The sequence below is a fragment of the Triplophysa rosa genome, linkage group LG15 (genome assembly GCF_024868665.1).
Source record: "Triplophysa rosa linkage group LG15, Trosa_1v2, whole genome shotgun sequence".
NCBI classification, from domain to species: domain Eukaryota; kingdom Metazoa; phylum Chordata; class Actinopteri; order Cypriniformes; family Nemacheilidae; genus Triplophysa; species Triplophysa rosa.
The window spans coordinates 9,295-32,710 of NC_079904.1; the positions used below are offsets into that span (position 1 = coordinate 9,295).

Here is a 23,416-nt window from a genome sequence, read left to right on the forward strand (position 1 = left end):
GTTGCCTTTGTTTTTGTCATGTCTGTCCAAAGTGATTTTGTGCCGATTTCTTTGGCAGATTCAGAGCAAGCTGGAGCAGGAATATCAGGACAAGTTTCAAAGACTTCCAGTGGAAATCCAAGAATTCCTGCAAGATTCTGCTGCTTGTGAAGGAAATTTAAGTAATGACAGTGACTGGAAAGATCTCCCCAAATTCACAAGAAACACTGAGGAGAAAGACTTTAACACCTCATTCTGAGTTTGCTTGTAGTCATGCTGAAAGTCCTGTGACCTGTACTGTAAGTCCTGTGACCTGTTCTGTAAGACCTGTGATCTGTACTGTCAGTCCTGTGCAGTCCAGTTCAGTGTTTCTGTGGAGGAACAACAGCAACAACAACATTAACAGGTTTATTTAGAAACTCTACGTGACAGACGGATGGATGTGAATGAGTCACTAAAGACACAGCGCAGCAGAGGGAGAGAGAGAGAGAGAGAGAGAGAGAGAGATGAGAGAGTAGTTGGAATCAGGAGGAGTAAAACACATCATAATCATCTCTCTGTCTGTGGTTTCTCCTCCTCCTGCATGTAGTCCAGCTGTACTGAGCTGTGAGCTCGAGCTCCACCATCATTCGCCTGTAAGCATCTCTCTCTCTCGCATTTTCTCGGGAATGTCGCTCTGGTGAGGTGTTTGTTCGTGATGTTGATGATGGTGGTCGGATATGAGATACCGGTCAGAGGTGAGAGTGTCGCGCGCTTCACTTGCTCGTTTATTTAGAGTTCTGGTTCCAGGTGTTTTGTTTGGTGTCTCGCGCGGATTAAATAACAGTGTTTGATGTCCCGTTAGCTTTCAGGCTAGCCGGCTAACATCGCTATCACACATTACTGAGAGCAAAAACATCGCGACATTTAACAAATATGTCGATTATTGTGTGCATTTTCTGCAGGACATCTGCGATGTTTTTTTCCTGTCTATCTCTCTGCTTTTATAGACATTAAAGACGATTAGAGGAGGTGTTTGAGTTACATACAGAACAGAAAAATTAAGAATCGTGCGTACAGTTGAACATCTGTTGTTAGCCTGTGACATCAGACCATGTGTGTGACATTAATGTTGTGCCTTACGTCATTAGATGAAATACATGTCAAACAGTTCGTAGACATATAGACATGTGCAATACACAACAGATCGATATCAAACTAACCCAGTTTTACACACATTTAGATTATATTGTAAACATCCTTAAAACCAGATGTGTTAACATCAGACTGAAAGATTTAGAGAACGTATCTTAAATAACAGTATGTGTCTTCTTTAAATCATTATTTTATTGATTTATTTTTACTCGTATCTATGCTATGCTTTTTAATAAGTGAACATTAAGAAATGTATATGTGTTGTCTTTATTTCAGTCTATTGCTTTATATACAGACCTAGAATGTTAGACCTAGTTATTGAATTGACTGTATTTGTGTTTGTGATGTCTGGACTATGTGCCACCTGTTCACCTGCTAACGCCCATCTGTAGGGTCACATGACTGTTTGTGTCCAAGCGCTCTGGGAAGAGTTTGAGGATATTTGTCTTAGACTGAAAGACTTCAGACTGTTCACGCTTCTCTGAGTTATTGATGTGTTTGACTTGAATGAATGTAAATCATCACAGTTGTCTTCTTCAGACTCAGATCGTGGACAGGTGAAGCAGGTAAAGTTATTAAGTGATGTTTTGTGCTGGGCACATGAATGTTGTGTTGTAGTGTTAAGAGTGAGTTTGTGTCTTGTGCCGTTTTAAAATGTGAAGATTGACACCTCTCGTCAGGGTTTCTGTCTAGAGTAGATCTCAATATTTGTGTATGTAGTAATGTTTCTATAGATGACCTGCTTGTTTAATCATGTTAACAGATAAAACAAAACGTGTGTTTTTCCTTTCAGTGTGAAAATTGGATTTCTGGATGTTATTATTGTCAGATGAATGCAGGAGTTTTGACTTCACAGGAATGGAGACGTTGCTTCTCAGTCTCTGCTGAACCGGTGAGGTTGTTATTTCTTTATATTTTCTGTTTCACACTAATAACTGGAAAAACGCAAACATGCCCCCTGCCGCCCCAGCCCAGGCTCATGCTTGAAAATGACTTTTACCTTATGTCACAAAACTCCTTTTCTTCCCTCCTGACATTTGATTAAATAGTAATTAGAACACTTTTAATAATTAATAAGAGATGTATTTTTTCCAAACATTACACACTAAAAGGATTCTCTTCTGAAGAGAAACATAAAGCCAATGTATAAAATGAATAGAGAGTAAAAAGTGAATGTGGTGTTCCCTCTGAACCCTACCTCCACATTGAACCGAAAGGAAATTTGGCTCCAGAACCGTGATATGAACCCAAGCGTGTCATTGTTATGTCATTGGCTGCTTTACAGTCACACACGTGACAGACGCTTTTATTCAAAGTGATTTTTGGTGCATTCAAGCTTAGGGTTGGGTATAGTTTGAATTTGATCAATTCTGGTTATAGATTCCGATTCTTATCAATTCCCAGTTTTGATTTCTAAAGTTGGTAAAAATGAAGTAAAATATTTCGCCTAGATATTAACCTGTATGGTTATTAAGCCTGCTTATTGACTGGTTTGCAAAAAAATATGTATTTGTATTTATTCATAATTATGATCTTTTAGCAGCATTTTTGACAAGTGAAAGTGACATTTGCCAACGTATGGTCATTTTTACTTGCAATGAGATCTCTGCATTATATATATATATATATATATGATGTCATTTAAGTAGTTCTGACAATCATGCTTTACAAAAAAAATACTTGTGAGTATTTTGAGACAAAATAATGACAGTTTTTAATGGATTTAAGATACGTCACTGCTAACTGTTTTGGGTTTAGACAGCATATATTTTAGTCTAGGACAAGTCTTGAGCCCTGAACGGAAAACCGCCCCAGTACAGATTTTTATAACTGTAGTTGCTATAATGAATGATGGTAAATTTGAGGTTACTGTACTACACTGCAAATACCTTCTTAAGCAATGATTACTATAGTACAAATATTTACAGGGCTCTAGACTCATTTTCCCTCTGGTCACACTGGTGCGACTCACTTTCTCAGTTGTTCGCACCAACTTACAATTTTGCCGCACCCTTTTTTATAGTAATCATAATGACCTTGCATAATGACCTCAGTTGATGAATCGTTCTGTTAATTTGTCACTCTGTCTTTTAAAATAGTTGGCTATAGACCGCTTTATATTTGCGCTTTAACACTTGTGTTTTATTATCTATGCACTGCACGCTTGTAGGGAGGGGCGAATGGAACCTGATTCAGGGCTCTAGACTCATTTTTCCCTCTGGTCGCACTGGTGCGACTCACTTTCTCAGCTGGTCGCACCAACTTACAATTTGGTCGCACCCTTTTTTATGGTAATCATAATGACCTCAGTTGATGAATCGTGCTGTTAATTTGTCACTCTGTCTTTTAAAATAGTTGGATATAGACCGTTTCATATTTGCACTTTTACACTTGCGAGCCCAATAAATGCAAAGAAACTTTGTATTTGTTATTTTATACAAAATTGTAATTATTTCATTTGATATTCAAGTGATATATTTGCTATGAAATTATCTGACACAAATATAACCTGTCACTCTTCACAATCCTCCTTTATTACTCTCTTTGCAAAAAGCTGTATTTTTGCCGCTGGCCTTCTTTATTTTTACCACATAAAATTAAGTTAAATTAGCTAGCTCAAAACTCAAAAGTAACTCAGAACTAAATTATTATATATGTACTTTATTACTACACATTGTCATAAATAAACTTTAAATCTTACAAACCAGTCGACTTCATTAATCGCTGCGAAGAACGATCGGAATATGACATCAATGTTCCGTGAGAGCATTTTAAAAGCATATGGAGGAGTCTGTCCCATAGTGCTTTTATGCCGTTCGGTCTCCGCAACACCGAATGAAGCTAAACACACACTTTAGTTTTTTTCCACATTATAAAAAAACGATTGCATTTGCGAGCATTTTGGTCGCAGTCTAGAGCCCTGTGATTGGTTAACAGGAAGGGGTTTTCCTGGGTCAAAAGTGGTCTTTGGTGGTGTGTGACGAACATGGTCATCCACAGTTAAAAGTACCCTGCTCGTGAACTGTGAGCCCAATAAACCCAAAATAAATGCAAAGAAACATTTTGTTTGTTATTTTATAGTTGTTATTATTTAGGTGTATAACTTCTTTCAATTTATATATTGGCTATTTCTAAATATAAGTCTTTATTTTTACCACATAAAATACGGCATATTGACGTGATCATGTGGCGTAACCCTTTTTCTGTTCCTTTTCACGGCGTGTGGCTGACAACTTACGCTTGAGGTGCATATCCGCCACCTACTGTACTGGAGTGTGGCCCATAGATTTGCCATGTGATGTAATGACAAGCGCAACAGCTTAAGTTATGAGAGACAGGTTGCATTAACACCTTAACATGGGTTTTGTATAAGTAAACAACACATGAAACAAAGCTTTAAATTTTCTTCAAGTACAGCACATTCAGAGCTTTTTATTTTCATGTATTTTCATTTTTACCTTGTTGGGCTGTATGCTTTTGTAAGTAAACAATTAGAAGGAATACAACAGCTTTGTGATTTTGCGATGCGTTTTCTCAGTTAAATTTCGGCAATAACAGGCCCATCCACACTTCCCATTGTGAAGAATAAATATGCCAATGGAGTGTTGTTTTTGTAACAAAAACATGCCTGACTCTAAACTGCTGCAAATTATTATTTTGTCTGTATTCTGCCTATTGGTTGATGTCTCTCACGTAGATACGTTACTCCAATATGCATTCTATTGTAGTATTAAGAAGATCCTGAGTAAATCTCTTCTGTAGTGTTTTTATGTGCTAAGTTTTAACATGGACGCTATCCAAATGTTATCCGTGCACGGTCTCGTTTAACTTTCACTTTCTCCTCATCTGTTCTTTTCTTTCCTTGTCCATAAAACTACACAATTTTTACACGTCTCTTGGTTTTTTGTTTGGATAAATAAGTCATTAATTTGAGTAATTAATTGGTTTAGGGCTTATTTGTGTTGTGCAGAGGGAGTGCATGAGCTCTCTGCTGGCTCTTTCCTGCATTAATCAGAATCAGAATCAGAATCAGAAGAGCTTTATTGCCAAGTGTGCTTGCACACACAAGGAATTTTCTTTGGTGTTGGAAGCTTCTAGTACAGACATTTAACACAATGACAATACAATATAATACGATTTACAGTCTAAAGATTCTAAATTGTGCATATATAAAATAAAGACTATTTTACAGAAAATGGGGGATAATAACATATAAGAGACATTGTACCGGGTAGTATATAGTAGAATAAACATATTAACAGATTGTATGTACACTTGTGCAAATGGATAATTTAGTAAGTAGAGGTAGTGTTATATACATGTATACATAAGATGTAGATATAATAAGGCACTATAGTGCACACTATAGGAGTAGTGGAAGTGGAATATTGCTCTTAAGGAGCAGTTATCTGTTTAGGAGGGAGATTGCCTGGGGGAAGAAGCTGCTTCTGTGTCTGGAAGTCCTGGTGTTTGGTGCTCTAAAGCGCCGGCCAGAGGGCAGCAGATCAAAGAGTTTGTGTGCTGGGTGTGTGGAGTCAATGATGATTTTTCTTGCCCTGTTTTTCACTCTGGAATCGTACAGGTCCTGAAGTGTGGGCAGAGGAGCACCAATAATTTTCTCAGCACTACGAACTGTCCGTTGTAGTCTTCGTAGGTCTGATTTGGTGGCCGAGCCATACCAAACAGTAATTGAAGTGCACAGAACAGATTCGATGACCACTGAGTAGAACTGGGTCAGTAGCTCCTGTGGTAGGTTGAACTTCCTCAATTGACGGAGGAAGTATAACCTCTGCTGGGCCTTCTTTACAATGGAGTCTATGTGGGACTCCCACTTCAGGTCCTGAGAGATGGTGGAGCCCAGGAACCTGAATGACTCCACAGTATCCACAGTGCTGTCCAGGATGGTGAGGGGAGGAAGTGATGGAGGGTTCCTTCTGAAATCCACTATCATCTCCACTGTCTTGAATGCATTCAGCTCTAGGTTGTTTTGACTACACCAGGCAGCCAGCTGAGCAACCTCCTTTCTGTAGGCAGATTCATCACCGTCTTGAATAAGGCCAATGACTGTGGTGTCATCTGCAAACTTCAGGAGTTTGACAGAAGGGTCTGTAGAGGTGCATTCGTTTGTGTAGAGTGAATATAGCAGTGGAGAAAGAACACATCCTTGAGGAGCTCCGGTGCTGATGGTACATGTGCTGGATTTAAATTTTCCCAACCTCACTAGCTGCTGCCTGTTCGACAGGAAGTTAATAATCCACTGACAGGTAGAGGTTGGCACAGAGAGCTGGGTAAGCTTGGGCAGGAGGAGGTCTGGGATTATGGTGTTGAAGGCCGAGCTGAAGTCTACAAACAGGATCCTGACGTAAGTCCCTGGTCTGTCTAGGTGTTGTAGGATGTAATGCAGTCCCATGTTTACTGCATCGTCCACAGACCTGTTTGCTCGGTAAGCAAACTGGAGGGGATCAAGAAGTGGTCTGGTGATGTCCTTCAGGTGGGCCAGTACAAGTCTCTCAAATGACTTCATGACCACAGATGTTAAAGCAACAGGCCTGTAGTCATTAAGTCCAGATATTTTGGGTTTCTTCTGTACAGGGATGATGGTGGAGCGTTTGAAGCATGAAGGGACTTCACACTGCTCCAAAGATCTGTTAAAAATATTTGTGAAGATGGGCGACAGCTGCTCTGCACAGACTTTCAGGCAGGAGGGTGAGACATTGTCTGGGCCTGGTGCTTTTCTGATCTTTTGTTTGCGGAAAAGCTGGCAAACATCCTCTTCGCAGATCTTAAGTGCAGGTTGAATGTCAAGAGGAGGTGTTAATGGTATAGCAGAGATAGGGTCAGGGCGGGTGTGAAGGGTGAGACTCTGCATTTCAAAACGACAATAGAAGTCGTTCAGGTCGTCAGCCAGTCGTTGATTACCCATAGACTGAGGTGATGATGGCTTGTAGTTGGTAATGTCTTTCAGGCCTTTCCACACTGATGCAGGGTCGTTGGTTGAAAACTGGTTCTTCAGCTTTTCAGAGTAGCTTCTCTTAGCTGCTCTTATCTCCTTTGTCAGTGTGTCAAGGCGTGTTAATCACAAGCACGTCAATCTCCACTCATAAATCCCATTAAATGTTCAAATCTTTGGTGGGTCAAACATTCATTTTACGCACTCGCACCAATGTGACCCTGTGAAATTTGACCTTGCACGTTATAAAAAAGAATTATCGCATTTGCGACCATTTTGGTCGCATCAAGAGCCGTTATTTAATTGAATTTGAATGAGATATTAGCAGATCACAACTTAACACATGCACATTTCTGTCTGATAATACACACACGAGCTGATAAGAGGAATTGACATTTTAATTTAAAATCCTAATCCTATTCAAGGTGTATTTCATACTTTTGCAGAAAATCTTTCAGTCATTAAGATCATATGTCCAGTCGTTGTGTTAACACTGCACTCTGTCCTGCGTGTGTTCAGTCTCAGATGAGCAGCGATGTTCCTGGATGGCATATTCGACTAAAAATACAGCAGAACAGTGCAAACCCAAAAGCTATTATCTGCATTTCTAATTCCACGGCCCCTGTTGGAAACTCGCTCTCGCTCGCAGCACTGCAGGGAGAGACACGTGTGGACGTAATTTGCACTTCCAATTAAACTGTCGACCTTTGTGCTATTACTCAAAACGTGACATGTGAACATCCGCGTGTGCAGGAAAACATGAGAAATGTCATGTGCTGGTGTTTCATCATGTTAATGTGGAATGTCGTGCTAATTGTAGTCGGATTCTGACGTAGCTTGCCTCATCTTCAGGGTCACGTGACCAAAGCACAGGATCCGTTTCATTGGCTCGCAGCGAAACACTAGCCTGGGCTGCGTTCAGCCCCGACAAAACGTTGCAAAACCTTTTTTAAATGGAAACGGTGATGCGGTTGAACACCCTGTTGTGATGACGCAAGAGTTGAACTATGGCAGCTGAGAAGGCCATTCTCAGTCTTCTTCTTGAAGAACTTTCGGAGCCTGATGAAATCGGTATAAATACGTGTTTAATACTGCAAAATACATCTCTTCTAATATCTTCAATTGTTGCGTATACCGAGTGTAGCAAAGCTCAATAAAACGGAAGGAAGGAGGCGGGAACCGGCGAAAATTTAACAAACTTTAATCAAAAATAAACAAACAATAACACGGAAGTAAAAGGCCGGCAGCCACCTCACGGTCGACTGCCGGCCACACAAACATAAATAAAACTTAACATTTCCGGGCCCGGTCCTCTCTCCTCGGCAGTCCCGTCGCTCGTCCTCTTATGCTCCCCCGTGAGGCATGCGGGACCGGTGCGCGTACAGCTGATACTCATTATCACTCACGCTGTCCCACGGCTCTCGTCCCGCCTTCCTCGCTACACCGAGCTGCAGCAGACACATTTAAATGACTTTACTTGGACCCATTGTGTGAGCTGGCTCTTTAACACCGCGTGGGTTATATACATGTTGGTTGACATTCTTGACACACCCACCAAACAAGAGAAAACGTACCTCAAACCCTGTTGCACACCGTTGCAAACCGTTTCCAGGAAACGTATCGTTCAACCCGGAAACCGTAGCAAAACGTTGCGCACTGGTTTGAGCTTGAACATGCTCCAGGTTTCCATTACCTTTCAAAATGCGTAAATTGAAATGGCGCGTTGAAAATAGGCCCAGTGGAAACACGTCGATTTCGCAAAAACTCCCATGTATCGCAGACAAGTTCTCACTCTGGTATGAGGTGTTTTTTCAGGCAATACGATAAAGGCATATTTCGCAAAACTGCAATGGAAACACTTTTTGTCGTATTTACAAGTCACGTGGCGTATAAAAAGTCACATGACCATTCGCGGTATGTTTTGGCAAAACATTTGGAAAGATAAGATGTAAGGAATTCACATGAAGTAATTTCTTTTATAAAACGGTCAGTTCTGGTCCTTGATTCTGATTGGCTGAGCGGAGTTCTAAGCCGTTATAAAATACCTCAATATATAACGGCTGACCGCACCACATAGCCTAAATATCATTTTATTTACTTTATTTTATGAAACCTTGCTAAGCATATGGCATAACCGTTTAATAAAAGCAATAAGCCCCGCGAAGCAGTTGGTTACAGTGCATTTTATAACAGCTACGGGGTTTTAGGCACTCCGCTTCGCGTCATGCCACAACGCCCTTAGCTGTTATAAAATGCACTGTAACCCACTGCTTCGCGGGGCTTATTGCTTTAATATGATGGCTGGAAAACGAGCGAGTGCAGTATGGAGAATTATTAGGAACAGTGAGGTCATATGAACATATATCAGGAAATAAAGACGTTTCTCTTCACTCTTTCATCACAGTAGGTGGCAGTGTGGCACTAAAGTTTGTTTGCAACCTGCCAGAAAACGTACAAAGAAGAAGTACTGTATGGCCAGAATGACTTCACGCGGGAAGAATCAAAATGCACTTTAATGGCATAACATCATTTAATGGAAACGCAGTCATTCCGCAATATTGTTTTAATTGACATTTAGAAAACATCGCTTACATTTTGTGCAAATCTGTAATGGAAACTGGTTACTGATATCAGAATTAAATGTGTTCGGTTGTGAAGGACTACACAGCATACAGGTTTCTTGTGTTGCCAACACAGAATAAAAACAAGATCATTTTGAGTCAGTACAGACACTGAGAAAACGTGTGACAATGGACTACTTGCACATAGTCTTCATTCACATTGCAAAGTATTTAAAAATAAGAGTATTTTAAAATAGCAATGTGCAGATAGAGCAGATTTGATGCCAAATAAAGACATTAACTGCGCAAAATTACTGTGGCATTTATCCTTAAACGTTCTAACTACGCTTTTAACATAGACCTATAGCTATTGACCGAAATTGCATTTACATTGATAGCATTACATTTGTCAATAAAAAACGACACAACATAGTGATCCAAACATTTCATAAAAAGGTGTTGTGTGTGTTGATCAGGTCCATGCAAAATAAAAGTACACACACTGAAGACATTGAGTCATACATGTGTTTGAAGCAACACACACACTGGTGTGAATGACGAGAGAATGATTTTTGAGTCATTTACTGTTTTTGTGTGCGTGTATGTTTTTATCGTAGACTCTTAAACGAATCAATCAATTAAAATCAAGGATGTTTCAGCATCACTTGCAGGTGTTGTTCATCATCATGTTATTGTTGTTAAGGGATTTTGATGTTGTGTTTGTTTGTTTATATAGCACAGTTTAATGCAACACCAGGTTGCCCAAAGTGCTTCACAAGATCTCAATAAGATTACATACACAAACAGAAAAAAAATCACAAATAACCAACAACAGAACACATAACAGCATGAGTAAGCTAACCTGCATCACAACAACTCTTCATTTGTTTGTGAAAGATGTGCTTTCAACATAGATTTGAAGACTGGTAATGAGTTGGCACATCTAATAATGAGAGGGAGATCATTCTTGAGAAAAGGCTCTGTCTCCCCTGTGTTTGTACTTTGTCCTAGGAACACACCGGAGGTGTTGATTTTCAGACCTCAGAGATCTCGTGGGAGTATAAACTGATACCAAAGTAGACAAATACCCAGGGGCTAGATTATGAAGAGCCATATAAACGAAAGTGAAAGTCCTATAAATAATTTTGAGTCATACCGGCAACCAATTGAATGAGACAAGCAGTGGGGTAACAAAGGTGTTGTGTGGATTATTTTTTCATCAGAGAATATTTATCACCTCGCCTGATGGACGCATTAAGTCTAAAAATAAACAACACATTACGTGGATTGAGCAGAGATAGAGATTTGACAGGATGATTTAAGATTTCCATGAATCGCACAGGCGCTGTATGAGTGAAACATCCCGACACATACAGTGAGGGAAATAAGTATTTGATCCCCTGCTGATTTTGTAAGTTTGCCTACTTACAAACAAATGAAGGGTCTATAATTTTTATGGTGGGTTTATTTTAACTGATAGACACAGAATATTAAAAAAAATCAGGGGAAAAAAATGTTATATAAAGGTTATAAATTGATTTGCATTTCAGTCAGTGAAATAAGTATTTGATCCCCTACCAACTAGCAAGAATTCTGGCTCCACAGATTGGTTATGTGCCTATATGGACCACAGATTAGTCCTGTCACTTTAAGAAAGTACTCCTAAATCAGCTTGTTATGTATATAAAAGATGCCTGCCAACAGAATCTGTATCTTCCAGTTCAACCTCTCCAACACCATGGTCCAGACCAAATAGGTTTTAAAGGATGTCAGCGACAAGATTGGAGACCTGCACAAACCTTGAATAGGCTACAGACAGAAGCTTGGTGAGAAGGAGACAACTGTTGGTGTGATTATTTGGAAATAGAAGATATACAAAATAACTATCAAATGCCCTTGTTCTGGAGCTCCCTGCAATATTTCCCCAATGGGGTAAAGATGATCATGAGAAATGTTAAAGATCAGCCCAGAACTACACGGAAGAAGCCTGTTAATGATTTCAAGACAGTTGGGAACACAGTTAGCAAGCAAAACATTGGTAACACATTGGTAACACGCTATGCCACAGTAGACTGAAATCCTGAAGCACCCGCAAGGTCCTCCTGCCCAAGAAGGCCCGCCTGGCTCGTCTTAAGTTTGACAATGAACATAAAAATGATTCAGAAAAGGCTTTGGCGAAAGTGCTGGCACTGCTGTGAGACCAAAATGGACTCCTGTGTTTGGAGGGAGAGAAATGCTGACTATGAGCCCAAGAACATCATGTCTACAGAGAAGCACAGTGTTGGAAACATTCTGCTTTAGGGCTTTTTCTCTGCTACAGGTATACAGGATGACTTCACCGCATTGAGGGGCTGAGGGACGGGCCCATGTACCGTAAAATCTTGGACGAGAACCTCCTCCCCTTAACTAGGTCACTGAAGATGGGTCATGGATGAGCCTTTAACATGACAAAGACGCAAAACATATTGCCAAGACAACCAAATAGTGGCTTAAGGAGAAGCACATTAAATGTCCTAGCCAGTCTCTAGACCCTAGTCCTATAGAACCTCTGTGAAGGAGGCTAAAACTCCAATTTGCTGAGCGACAGCCAAGAAACCTTAAAGATTGACAGAGGAGTGGACTAAATGTATCCGGACACATGTGCAAACCTGGTGACCAACTATCAGAAATGTCTGACCTCTGTGCTTGCCAACAAGGGTTTCTCCACAAAGTACAAAGTTATGTTTTGCTTGGGGATCAAATACTTATTTCACCGACTGAAATGCAAATCAATTTATAACCTTTATATAACATTTTTTCCCCTGATTTTTTTAATATTCTGTGTCTATCAGTTAAAATAAACCCACCATAAAAATTATAGACCCTTCATTTGTTTGTAAGTAGGCAAACTTACAAAATCAGCAGGGGATCAAATACTTATTTCCCTCACTGTACAAACAACATCAAGAGAAGCTTTCCTGCTGGATCCTTTAGTCAACGATAGAAACCCTTTCCATATCCAGATGTGATGAGAGCGTGAAGACATGATGATTCATGTAGTTTTGGTCACTGGTTCAGTTGAGGCACTGTCAGTTAGGATATACTGTACGTTATCATATCATGAAAAGCAGTGGCCAAAGGTTTGTGACCTTCACGATTGTGAAGATGTATGTTTGTGTTTTTCAGAGGTTTGTCCTCCACCGCTATCGTCTGCACTTCTACTTCATCTTCTGTCCGGGTAAGACTCTTCATTTAACTACAGTAGATGAAAAAAACACCTCTCCTCCGTTCACATGTGTCATTTCTTCCTGTAAATTTGCTAGTAAAGTGAATTAAAGGAGTCTTTAATGAGTTCAAGACCCAACAGACGTACAGCATTAGTGTGTCTGTCTTCTGTCGGCTAACAGTCAATCTAAACTCACAGGTCACCTCCGTTTCTCTCTCAACACAATAGATTTGAGCTTTTGAAGTCCCCTTTTTACACATGGTTGGCTTGAAAAGGCAAAATAACTGCTTTAATATTAGGTGTCAGTCGCAGCTACAGGTAGTCTTCCACTCATTCATATTCATGCATACTGTACATTAGTGTATGTTGGTTATTGATGATAGGCTGATGTTTTACACACGCCTCATCACGGTGAGAAGGTTTCTGCTGGATAAGCAGATCAGACGGGACAGATGAGGATTAATAGCTGCTCTTAAGAGAGATGCACAATGTTTTCATTCAGCCGATGCTCTGGGAAGAAAGGTCTCGTGTGAACAGATCTATAAATACGAGGAAATCCCCGGATTCTACCCAGAGCCACTGGCTGGAAGTCATCGTCCCTCGCTGCTTCACAACAGAGGCTATTAAGGCCTGGATGGGTTACCATGGAGATGTCCAACATCTGTGCGCTGTTTGTTTGTCAAGATGAGATGAAAGGAGTCAATAAAATAGACGTGTAGCACAAAGCGTTGGCATCTCTGGAGAGTGAACGGCACGTTGATGCGTTCACCTGAAATGACCTGGACTCCCATCATGTGAGATCTTCTATTCACACATGCGTGTGTTTCACATAAACATGAACATTATTGTGCCATATAAGTGCAGATGATGTGGGCTCTTGGAGTGATTTACTGCTTTCGCTCGCTCTCTCTCTCTCTAAAAGGCAGTTTTCTATTTCTGTGTCTTTCTCTCCTCTTGCCTTTTCTGTTGGGCTTTAGAGGACAGAATTTGTTGTTACTGGTACATATTTGGGCAGAGATAACAAGGAATTATGGAGCTTTCCTCTTCTCTCTCTCTCTACACACACACACACACAGAGGATGAGGTCGACAGCAGTTAGTGTATCTGTAGCGTTAGGTTAGGTGCCGGGGTCACCGTGAGTCATTCATTATTCACGTGTCTTGTGTTTTTGTGCTCTTCTGCAGGAAAGGGCTTCAGTGTCTGTGAGTTTTCACCATGTTTGGTCAAAGTCAGATAAAATCACAGGCGAGATGATCTCCTGCCTCTCGCCCCGTTCGCTTTAGGCCTCTATGTGTATCTGGAGGTTTTTTACATGTGAATTTGAGTAAAATGTCATTGTGCTTGTTGACACTTCTGATGGACTTTGTTATTGAAATCTTTCTGACAGTAGTTTCAGTGTGTCTGAATGAAAACATTACAGATGAAGTGTAACATGAGAATCTTCTAAGAGCCCATTGAAGCTTCCTAAAGTCAAACAGTGGACGGATTTAATCCAGAGACGCTCTTAGTGAATTATTTATATAACACATCTTCAACTCTGTATTTATTTAAATGAGCAGGATTCTGTCAAGAGCTGAAGTCAGTCATTTTCATCAGACGTGACTGTTGACTGTCAAATGCACACACACATACACAACGTCCCTCTGTTGTTAAACTGTACAAACTATTGAAGTCAATGGAAAGATAAAAACTAAAGCTGCGTGTGCGTGTTTAACTTCCTGTTCAAGGTGACTCTTATTTGCAGTAGTTATGTGCAGGCTATCGTACACACGCACACACACACGCACTGTCACTAACACAAACGCATAAAGAGTGATGTGTGTAGGGCTGATGTCATCTTTGTGTCTGTGTTTATTTAGAGCCTGGAATTGAACAAACTTTCATTCATTCTCATGGTTGACTATAAATGAAAGCTGATGTCTCATGTATTTAATGTGTCGTTGGGTATTTTTCTCTTCTGTTATTGGTCATTGCTGGTGAAATATTCATCGGCCATTAGATGCCAATGCAGATCGTGATTCTGTTCACAGTTTTATTACAAGAAATGAAGTCAAAAACTGTCTGTCCATCTTTGGAGCTCTTTTTTTCTTTTTCAGTGATAACACGCAGTTCATTCAGACATTTCCAGGTGTTTTTTTAAAGGTGATTGTTGTATTTTCATGTACCATGAAAACGTGACAAATCACATGGTGTTTTCTTAACCTTTTTCTGAACTGTCATGTGACATGATGTCCCAGCTCGTGTAAATGGTCTCTGTGCACACGTGTCCTCGTGCGGTTTAGTAATTGGACTGCGTTTATGAAGCAGGGGCTTCTGGGTATTAAAGTCTCGCTGGTGTTTTAAATGGAATGTGACAGGGGACTCTGGTGACTAGAAGAGAGGTTTAATAATCTCATCTAGTGCTAAAACTCACACGTCTTCAGATCATCATACGCAGAGCCATGTCACAGCATGAATCCAGAACTCCAAACATTTGACACAACACTGTACAGCAAATCTCCCAGAAATCTCACTGGAAGAACTGATGTGTGTAACAGAGGATGATAACAGAGGAGGAGAGAACAAGTGCTCATCATCATCTTCAGGTTGTTTTGTATGTGAAGTTATTTGAAAGTCTCGTCTCTTCACACCCCGCAGCACAGCGTCATCTCGGTCACAGTCTTTATTAAGAGGATTTTGGGCAACAATAGATTGTAGTTATTCTGTGTCCATTTACAGCTCAGATCGGATGCTTTGTGTGATTGTTAAATCCTCACATGTTTGTCAGTTTCAGGTCCGTGAACAGTCATGACCAAATCATACGAATTCAACTGGCAGAAACATGTTCCAGATTTCCTGAAGGAGGGAGCCGTGTTTGACCGATTTGATGAGGTAACGTCACTGCTCACAGATGTCATATGATGATGTCATTGCGTGTCTTGTGTGTTTGTTTCGTTGTATGTACACTACCGGTCAAACGTTTTGAAGTGGTTCTCTTGACCCTAAAAACCTGGATACCGAAATATTTCAACATGTGAAGGTATTAGATTTAGGGTAAGAGGTTATATTTATTTAATAAGAATGTTTTTGATGAAGATGAAGAAAAGCAGTTCTTACTGTGTGCGCCCTAGAAAGGGCAGATAGCATAAAGATCCAGAGACAGATACTCATCAGAGAGAGAAAACACTGACATTCTGATCTCATCCTGTAATGTTCCAGAAAAAAAAACTAATTTGTTTTGTACTGTAGATGTTTTCAAACCAGCTGAGGTTTGTGTTCATGTTTGTCTCTTTTCACGAGTTTTATATCTGCCTGTCTGCTTTCAAACGTCCATCATAAATACAGTCGCAGTCAAACAGCTGTAGAACAATACTGTGTGATGATTGAGAACGAGTTTCTTTATTTAATGTGATGGATGCATCATGGCACCGGAGCATGTGTATGTAAATAAGAAGAAAGGCTGATAGAGAGCAGTTACAGATCAGCCACTTCACACAGAGCAACAGACGGTGAAACTGTGCTGCCGGCGGGCGGCCATCTTGGTTCTGGAGAATATTTGAAGGACATTCACAGTGTTGTCAGTATCTCTGACTGTAGGTATTCTCACTTCTGATGATGTTTTATATACATCACATCAACATGACTTCTCTGGCCGTTTTACTTGAGCTAACTGCCAAGAGTTTTTATTTAGTGTATGATATCTGTCAGCAGCACATGAGTATTCACTTGAGCATGTGTGATGTCATCATGTCTGAGTTACACACTCGAGGGTTAAAGTCACGATGAGAAACCGTGTAAATGTTGTGTGATGTACTGTAGTAAATACTATTTCAACGAGAGCTAAGTTTTTGTATTTGAGTCTTTTCTATGAAGTCAGGTGTAGGTCCATCTGCATCTGTTCTCTATTCAACACCACATCTATTTTAGGCTGTTAGACAACAGTTGAAATGCACGACTTTAACCATGTGATGTCTTTTAGTGTACACATGGCATCATGTATTTTACCATGGCAACAGTGAGTATTTTAGGTGTGGGCTTGGGTCGAGAGGGACGGAGGGAGGGTGCAGCTGCTTTCATTGTAATACATTATTTCTCCACTAACTGCTTAGTGTGTGTAGGTTCAGTGTGTGTGTGTGTGTGTGTGTGTGTGTGTGTGCGCGCGCGCGTGTGTGTGCGTGTGCGTGCGCGTGTGTAGGTTCAGTGTGTGTGTGTGTAGGTTCAGTGTGTGTGTGTGGGGGGGTGTGTGTGGGTTCAGTGTGTGTGCGTGCGTGTGTGTGTGTGTGTGTGTGTGTGTGTGGTGGGTCAGTGGAACTGTGCTGGTGTCGTGTGTAAGTGTGTCTGTGTGTGTAGGCTTCAGTGGTGCGGCCATGGTCGTGTGTGCTATCTAGTGTGTTTCAGTGTTGTGGTGGGTTTCTGTCTTTAAATTCCGGGTGACCTCAAACACTGAATGCACACCAACACATGGGGACTCTGTCACTGTGGACCAAAATTGAGGTCCTCAGGCAAAAAAGCTTAATAAATGCAAAAAGACAGTGTTCTATGATCTTTAGGTTTAGGGATAGGGTTAGGGATAGGGGATAGAATATACAGTTTGTACAGTAATAAAAACATTACGCCTAGATGACTGTCCCCACGGATAGTCAACCAAAGCTGTGCTGTGTGTGTGTGTGTGATGTTCATGTGTGTGTGTGTGTGTTGCAAGGTTGTGTGTCTGTGTGTCGGTGTGTGGTGCTGGTGTCTGTGTGTTTGGTCGTGAAGTTCAGTGGTGTGATGTTGTGATTCATTTGTCTGTGTTCGCTGTGTCGCGCACTCGCAATGTGCGTGCGGTGAGTTCAGCAATGTGAGTGGTGAGAGTTCAGTGGTATGTGGGGGGTTCAGGTGTTGGTGGGATGCCAGTGTGTGTGTGAGTCATGGTAGGTGTGTGTCGTGTGTGGTGATGGTGGTTCAGTGTGCCTGTGGGTTTGTGTGTGTGTGTGGGTTCACTGTGTGTGTGTGTGGGTTCAGTGTGTGTGTGTGTGGGTTCAGTGTGTGTGTGTGTGGGGGGGGGGGTTCAGTGTGTGTGTGTGGGTTCAGTGTGTGTGTGTGTGGGTTCAGTGTGTCTTCATATGGTCTGATCAGTGTGTGTTTTTCATTGCACATATCTGTATGTCACACACATTTTGTTGTCTCTTTGTTTATTGACAGATTGCAGATTGTAATAAGTCAAATCTCTCTCTCTCTCTCTCTCTCTCTCAAGAGATTCAAGATTCAAAGAAGCTTTATTGGCATGATAAAACACATTTTTACATTGCCAAAGCACAGGAAAATGAAATATAAACATGCACAAATGCGTTGTTTGGAGTTTTTCGCTGTACCTGTAGAATGTTTTGACACATTTGTGTTTGCAGAGTCTCTATTGGGTGTTTGTCCCATCTGTTGAACTCTTGGTTGGTGAGCGGACCCCAAACCTCACAGCCATACAGCACCATTGCTTCTAGAATTGATTGGATTATTTTCAACCAGATTACAGTTGGGATGTCAATTTTGATATTCTTTTTGATGGCGTAAAAAGCTCTTTGTGCCTTGTCTCTCAGGTCATTCACAGCCGTGTTTAAGTTTCCAGTGTGACTCATGTTTATACCAAGATATGTGTAGTTCTGGGTGTGTTCTAGGGGCATGTTGTTTAGTTTGAAACTGTGATGTTGGTTTTGGCGACTGGGCCTTTTTTGGAATTTCATGATTTGAGTCTTTTTTAAGGTGAACTGATAGGGCCCATGTTTGACAGAAAGTGTGCAGGGTGTCTAGATGTTGCTTTTGTGGGTGACAGGAGCACCAGATCATCTGCAAACAGAAGGCATTTCACTTCAGCATCTAGTAAGGTGGGACCGGGTGCTGGTGACTGTTCTAGAGCGCCAGCTAATTCATTCATGCATATGTTAAATAGTGAAGGACTTAGACTACAGCCCTGTCTCACTCCACGACTCTGGGAGAGAAAGTCTGTGTGCTTGTTGCCGATTTAACTGCAAATGTGTTATTCATACATTGATTTGATGGTTTTTCCTCCAATGCCGCATTGAATCAATTGAAGAAAAAGCCCCTCATGCCAGATTGAGTCAAAAGCTTTTTTGAAGTCAACAAAGCATGAGTAGAGCTTTCTTTTATTTTGGTTGTTTTTTGTCAATTAAAGTACGAAGAGTGTATATATGATCTGATGTGCGGTATTTTGGCTGGAACCGATTTGGCATTTTCTCAGGATGTTTCTGTCGTTTAGATAATGGAGAACTCTGCTGTTCAGAATGTTACAGAAGAGTTTTCCTAGGTTGCTGTTTACACATATTTCACGGTAATTATTAGAGTCGGATTTGTCTCTGCTTTTATGGATTGGAGTTATGAGACCTTGGTTCCAGATTCTGGGAAATATACCTGTACTAAGGATGATATTAAACAGTTTAAGAATGGCGAGTGTGAGTTTTTAGGATGCCATCGATACCACTTGCTTTTCGGGATTTACGTTTTGGTATATTATGGTATAGTTTGGCTAGTGTAATTGGAGAATCTAAAGGGTTTTGGTGATCTTTAATTGTTGACTCATAGTTTGCTGTGTAGGGTAGTTTGTCGACCTGAACGACTTCTATTGTCGTTTTGAAATGAAAGTGAAGTGAAAGTGAAAGTGAAGTGAAAGTGACCTATGAGTCAGATATGGTGACCCATACCCGAAATGTGACCTCTGCATTTAACCCATCCAGAAAGTAGTGAACACACGCACAGCAAGTCGTGAACACACGTACAACCGGAGCAGTGGGCAGCTATCACTGCAGCGCCCGGGGAGCAAGTAGGGGTCAGGTGCCTTGCTCAAGGGCACCTCAGTCGTTACCCGCCGGCGCTGGGAATCGAAACGGCAACCTTCTGGTCACGAGTCCGACTCTCTAACCATTAGGCCACGACTAAGACAAGAGTCTCACCCTCCACACCCACCCTGACCCTATCTCTGCTATACCATTAACACCTCCTCTTGACACTCAACCTGCACTTAAGATCTGCGAAGAGGATGTGTGCCAGCTTTTCCGCAAACAAAAGATCAGAAAAGCACCAGGCCCAGACAATGTCTCACATTGTCTGGGCCTGGAGACAATGTCTCCTGTGTGAAGTCCCTTCATGCTTTAAACGCTCCACCATCATCCCTGTACAGAAGAAACCCAAAATCTCTGGACTTAATGACTACAGGCCTGTTGCTTTAACATCTGTGGTCATGAAGTCATTTGAGAGACTTGTACTGGCCCACCTGAAGGACATCACCAGACCACTTCTTGATCCCCTCCAGTTTGCTTACCGAGCAAACAGGTCTGTGGACGATGCAGTAAACATGGGACTGCATTACATCCTACAACACCTAGACAGACCAGGGACTTACGTCAGGATCCTGTTTGTAGACTTCAGCTCGGACTTCAACACCATAATCCCAGACCTCCTACTGCCCAAGATTACCCAGATCTCTGTGCCAACCTCTACCTGTCAGTAGATTATTAACTTCCTGTCGAACAGGCAGCAGCTAGTGAGGTTGGGAAAATTTAAATCCAGCACATGTACCATCAGCACCGGAGCTCCTCAAGGATGTGTTCTTTCTCCACTGCTATATTCACTCTACACAAACGAATGCACCTCTACAGACCCTTCTGTCAAACTCCTGAAGTTTGCAAATGACACCACAGTCATTGGCCTTATTCAAGACGGTGATGAATCTGCTTACAGAAAGGAGGTTGCTCAGCTGACTGCCTGGTGTAGTCAAAACAACCTAGAGCTGAATGCATTCAAGACAATGGAGATGATAGTGGATTTCAGAAGGAACCCTCCATCACTTCCTCCCCTCACCATCCTGGACAGCACTGTGGATACTGTGGAGTCATTCAGGTTCCTGGGCTCCACCATCTCTCAGGACCTGAAGTGGGAATCCCAAATAGACTCCATTGTAAAGAAGGCCCAGCAGAGGTTATACTTCCTCCGTCAATTGAGGAAGATCAACCTACCACAGGAGCTACTGACACAGTTCTACTCAGTGGTCATCGAATCTGTTCTGTGCACTTCAATTACTGTTTGGTATGGCTCGGCCACCAAATCAGACCTACGAAGACTACAACGGACAGTTCGTAGTGCTGAGAAAATTATTGGTGCTCCTCTGCCCACACTTCAGGACCTGTACGATTCCAGAGTGAAAAACAGGGCAAGAAAAATCATCATTGACTCCACACACCCAGCACACAAACTTTTTGAACTGTTGCCCTCTGGCCGGTGCTTTAGAGCACCAAACACCAAGACTTCCAGACACAGAAGCAGCTTCTTCCCCTAGGCAATCTCCCTCCTAAACAGAAAACTGCTCCTTAAGAGCAATATTCCACTTCCACTACTCCTATAGTGTGCACTATAGTGCCTTATTATATCTACATTTTATTCATACATGTATATAACACTACCTCTACTTACTACATTATCCATTTGCACAAGTGTACATACAATCTGTTAATATGTATATTCTACTATACAGTATACTACCCTGTACAATGTCTCTTATATGTTATTATCCCCTTTAGTCTTTATTTTATATATGGATATTTTAGAATCTTTTAGACTGTAAATCTTATTATATTGTATTGTCATTGTGTTGAATGTCTGTACTAGAAGCTTCCAACACCAAAGAAAATTCCTTGTGTGTGCAAGCACACTTGGCAATAAAGCTCTTCTGATTCTGATTTGTTCATGTTCTTGTTTATATTACTAAAGAGGTTTGAGAAGTGGTTTATCTGTACATCTCCGTTCTGAACGGGTAAGTCTTCATGGTGGGATTTATTAAGTGCATTCCAATGTTCCCAGAAGCGGTTTGTTTCTAGAGATTGTTCAATTGCTCTTAACTGATTTTGTGTATCTTGTTTCTTTTTCTTCCTTAGTTTGTCCTCATATTCTTTAAGTTTTTCATGGTAGAGTTGGCGTGTGTTTACATTGTCTGCATCTCTGTGTTTCTGATTTGATAGAATTCATACTTTTTTTCTAAGGTTTTTACACTCGTTGTCAAACCATTTCTCATTTACAGGCTTCTTGTTTGGTTTTGCGTTTGTGGATTTTAGGTTAGATAGTGTTGCAGATATTGTAAATATTTGGTTTATCCTATCTACTGCTACATTTACACCTTCATTATTGTGTGGGAAGGGTGTACTCTGTCTCACTCTCTCTCTCTCTCTCTCTCTCTCTCTCTCTCTCTCTCTCTCTCTCTCTCTCTCTCTCTCTCTCTCTCTGCATCTCTGTCTCTGCTCGTCAGTCTCTCGTCTTACGTCTCGTTTCTTTCTTGTTTCTTTCTTTTCTCACTCTCTCTCTCTCTCTCTCTCTGCTGATCCTTCTTTCTATCCACTCTCTGTCTCACATCGTCTCACTCTCCCTCTCTCTACTCTTCCTCTCTCGTCTCGGCTGTTTTTGCTTTCTTCATTTGCTATCTCGCTTTCTTTCTGTTCTTTCGTTCTTTTTCCTTTCTTCGTTCGTCGAGCTCTACGTTTTGCTCGATCATGCTTCCTCTCTCTCTCTCTCTCTCTCTCTCTCTCTCTCTCTCTCTCTCTCTCTCTCTCTCTTTCTCACTCTCTCTCTCTGTCTCACTCTCTCTGTCTCTCTCTCACTCTCTCTCTCACTCTCTCTGTCTCACTCTCTCTCTCTCTCGCTGATGTTGTGTTGTTTTTGACAGGACCCCTTCGTGTTTGAGCCGAACTGCAGTTTCAAAGTCGATGAGTTTGGCTTCTTTCTCACGTGGAAGAGTGACGGGAAGGTGAAGAGATTTTATTTATTAACTGAGATGTTGTGTTACTTTATGTGGTGTCATGATGAAAGAGCACTACACACATAAATCTACTAACACATTAATGAAACAAATATATTCAATTTCAATTCACACTTCATAATATCTAGCGCATCACGTAACAGACACTGTTTCTAGATCTTAGAAGATTTTGTTTTGAGCAGATTCAGCTTCATCAGTTTTGTTTGTTCTTGTCTCTCTCCTGTAGGAAGGTCAAGTTCTGGAATGTTCTCTGATCAACAGCGTTCGTCCCGGAGTAGTGCTGAAGGTTGGAAACCTTTCATTTCTCTCTGCAGGGTTATGATTGTGTGATATGTTTATCTGGTTAAAAACAAAACCTGGTTATGTGTACAGAGATGTTCAGATGTTCCTTTCATTGCTTCTCTTCTTCTTCTCATGTGTAAGTCACATTGAATAAAAGCGAGCAAATGAGTAGAAGACCGTCTTGTGTGTCACAGTGTCTGTATGTATGAATGTCATCCTGTGAGAGAATGAGAGATCCTGTGGACATTATTTAACCCTAATTATACCACGGGGTTGTTGAATGCTTCAACATTACAGTTCCACATCACTTCTTCAAGTTTAAACGACAGAAAGGTTATAGTGTAGCCTACAGGTCATCACCGCACACTGCACCTGCTCTTGATCTGACCTTTATCATATCTAACTTTACTGTTCATGGAAACATGTCCACAGCTTCGTTTCAATAAACAAAGCATTTCAAAAACAACATAGAAATACATATACACACCACAAACACGCAGGTGTGCGCGCGATCTCTCGCTCTCTCATTCACG

At 41.1% G+C, this 23,416-nt stretch overlaps 1 protein-coding gene across 9 annotated transcripts in view; it reads left to right on the top strand.

Moving 5' to 3' along the window:
• The first annotated feature begins 425 nt into the window (after positions 1-425).
• plcb4 (phospholipase C, beta 4) overlaps positions 426-23,416 on the top strand; it is a 60,064-nt gene continuing 37,073 nt past the window's right edge. The window contains exons 1-7 of one of the 9 annotated variants that reach the window (XM_057352012.1): positions 428-716; positions 1,506-1,679; positions 1,907-2,005; positions 12,790-12,841; positions 15,597-15,700; positions 22,509-22,589; positions 22,828-22,887. In XM_057352012.1, the coding sequence (XP_057207995.1) occupies positions 15,617-15,700; positions 22,509-22,589; positions 22,828-22,887 (225 nt within the window). In that variant the 5' untranslated portion in view covers positions 428-716; positions 1,506-1,679; positions 1,907-2,005; positions 12,790-12,841; positions 15,597-15,616. Of the gene's footprint in view, positions 717-1,505; positions 1,680-1,906; positions 2,011-12,789; positions 12,842-15,596; positions 15,701-22,508; positions 22,590-22,827; positions 22,888-23,416 lie in introns of all 9 variants that reach the window. The other 8 variants (XM_057352013.1, XM_057352019.1, XM_057352017.1 and 5 more) reach the window with 8 other exon arrangements.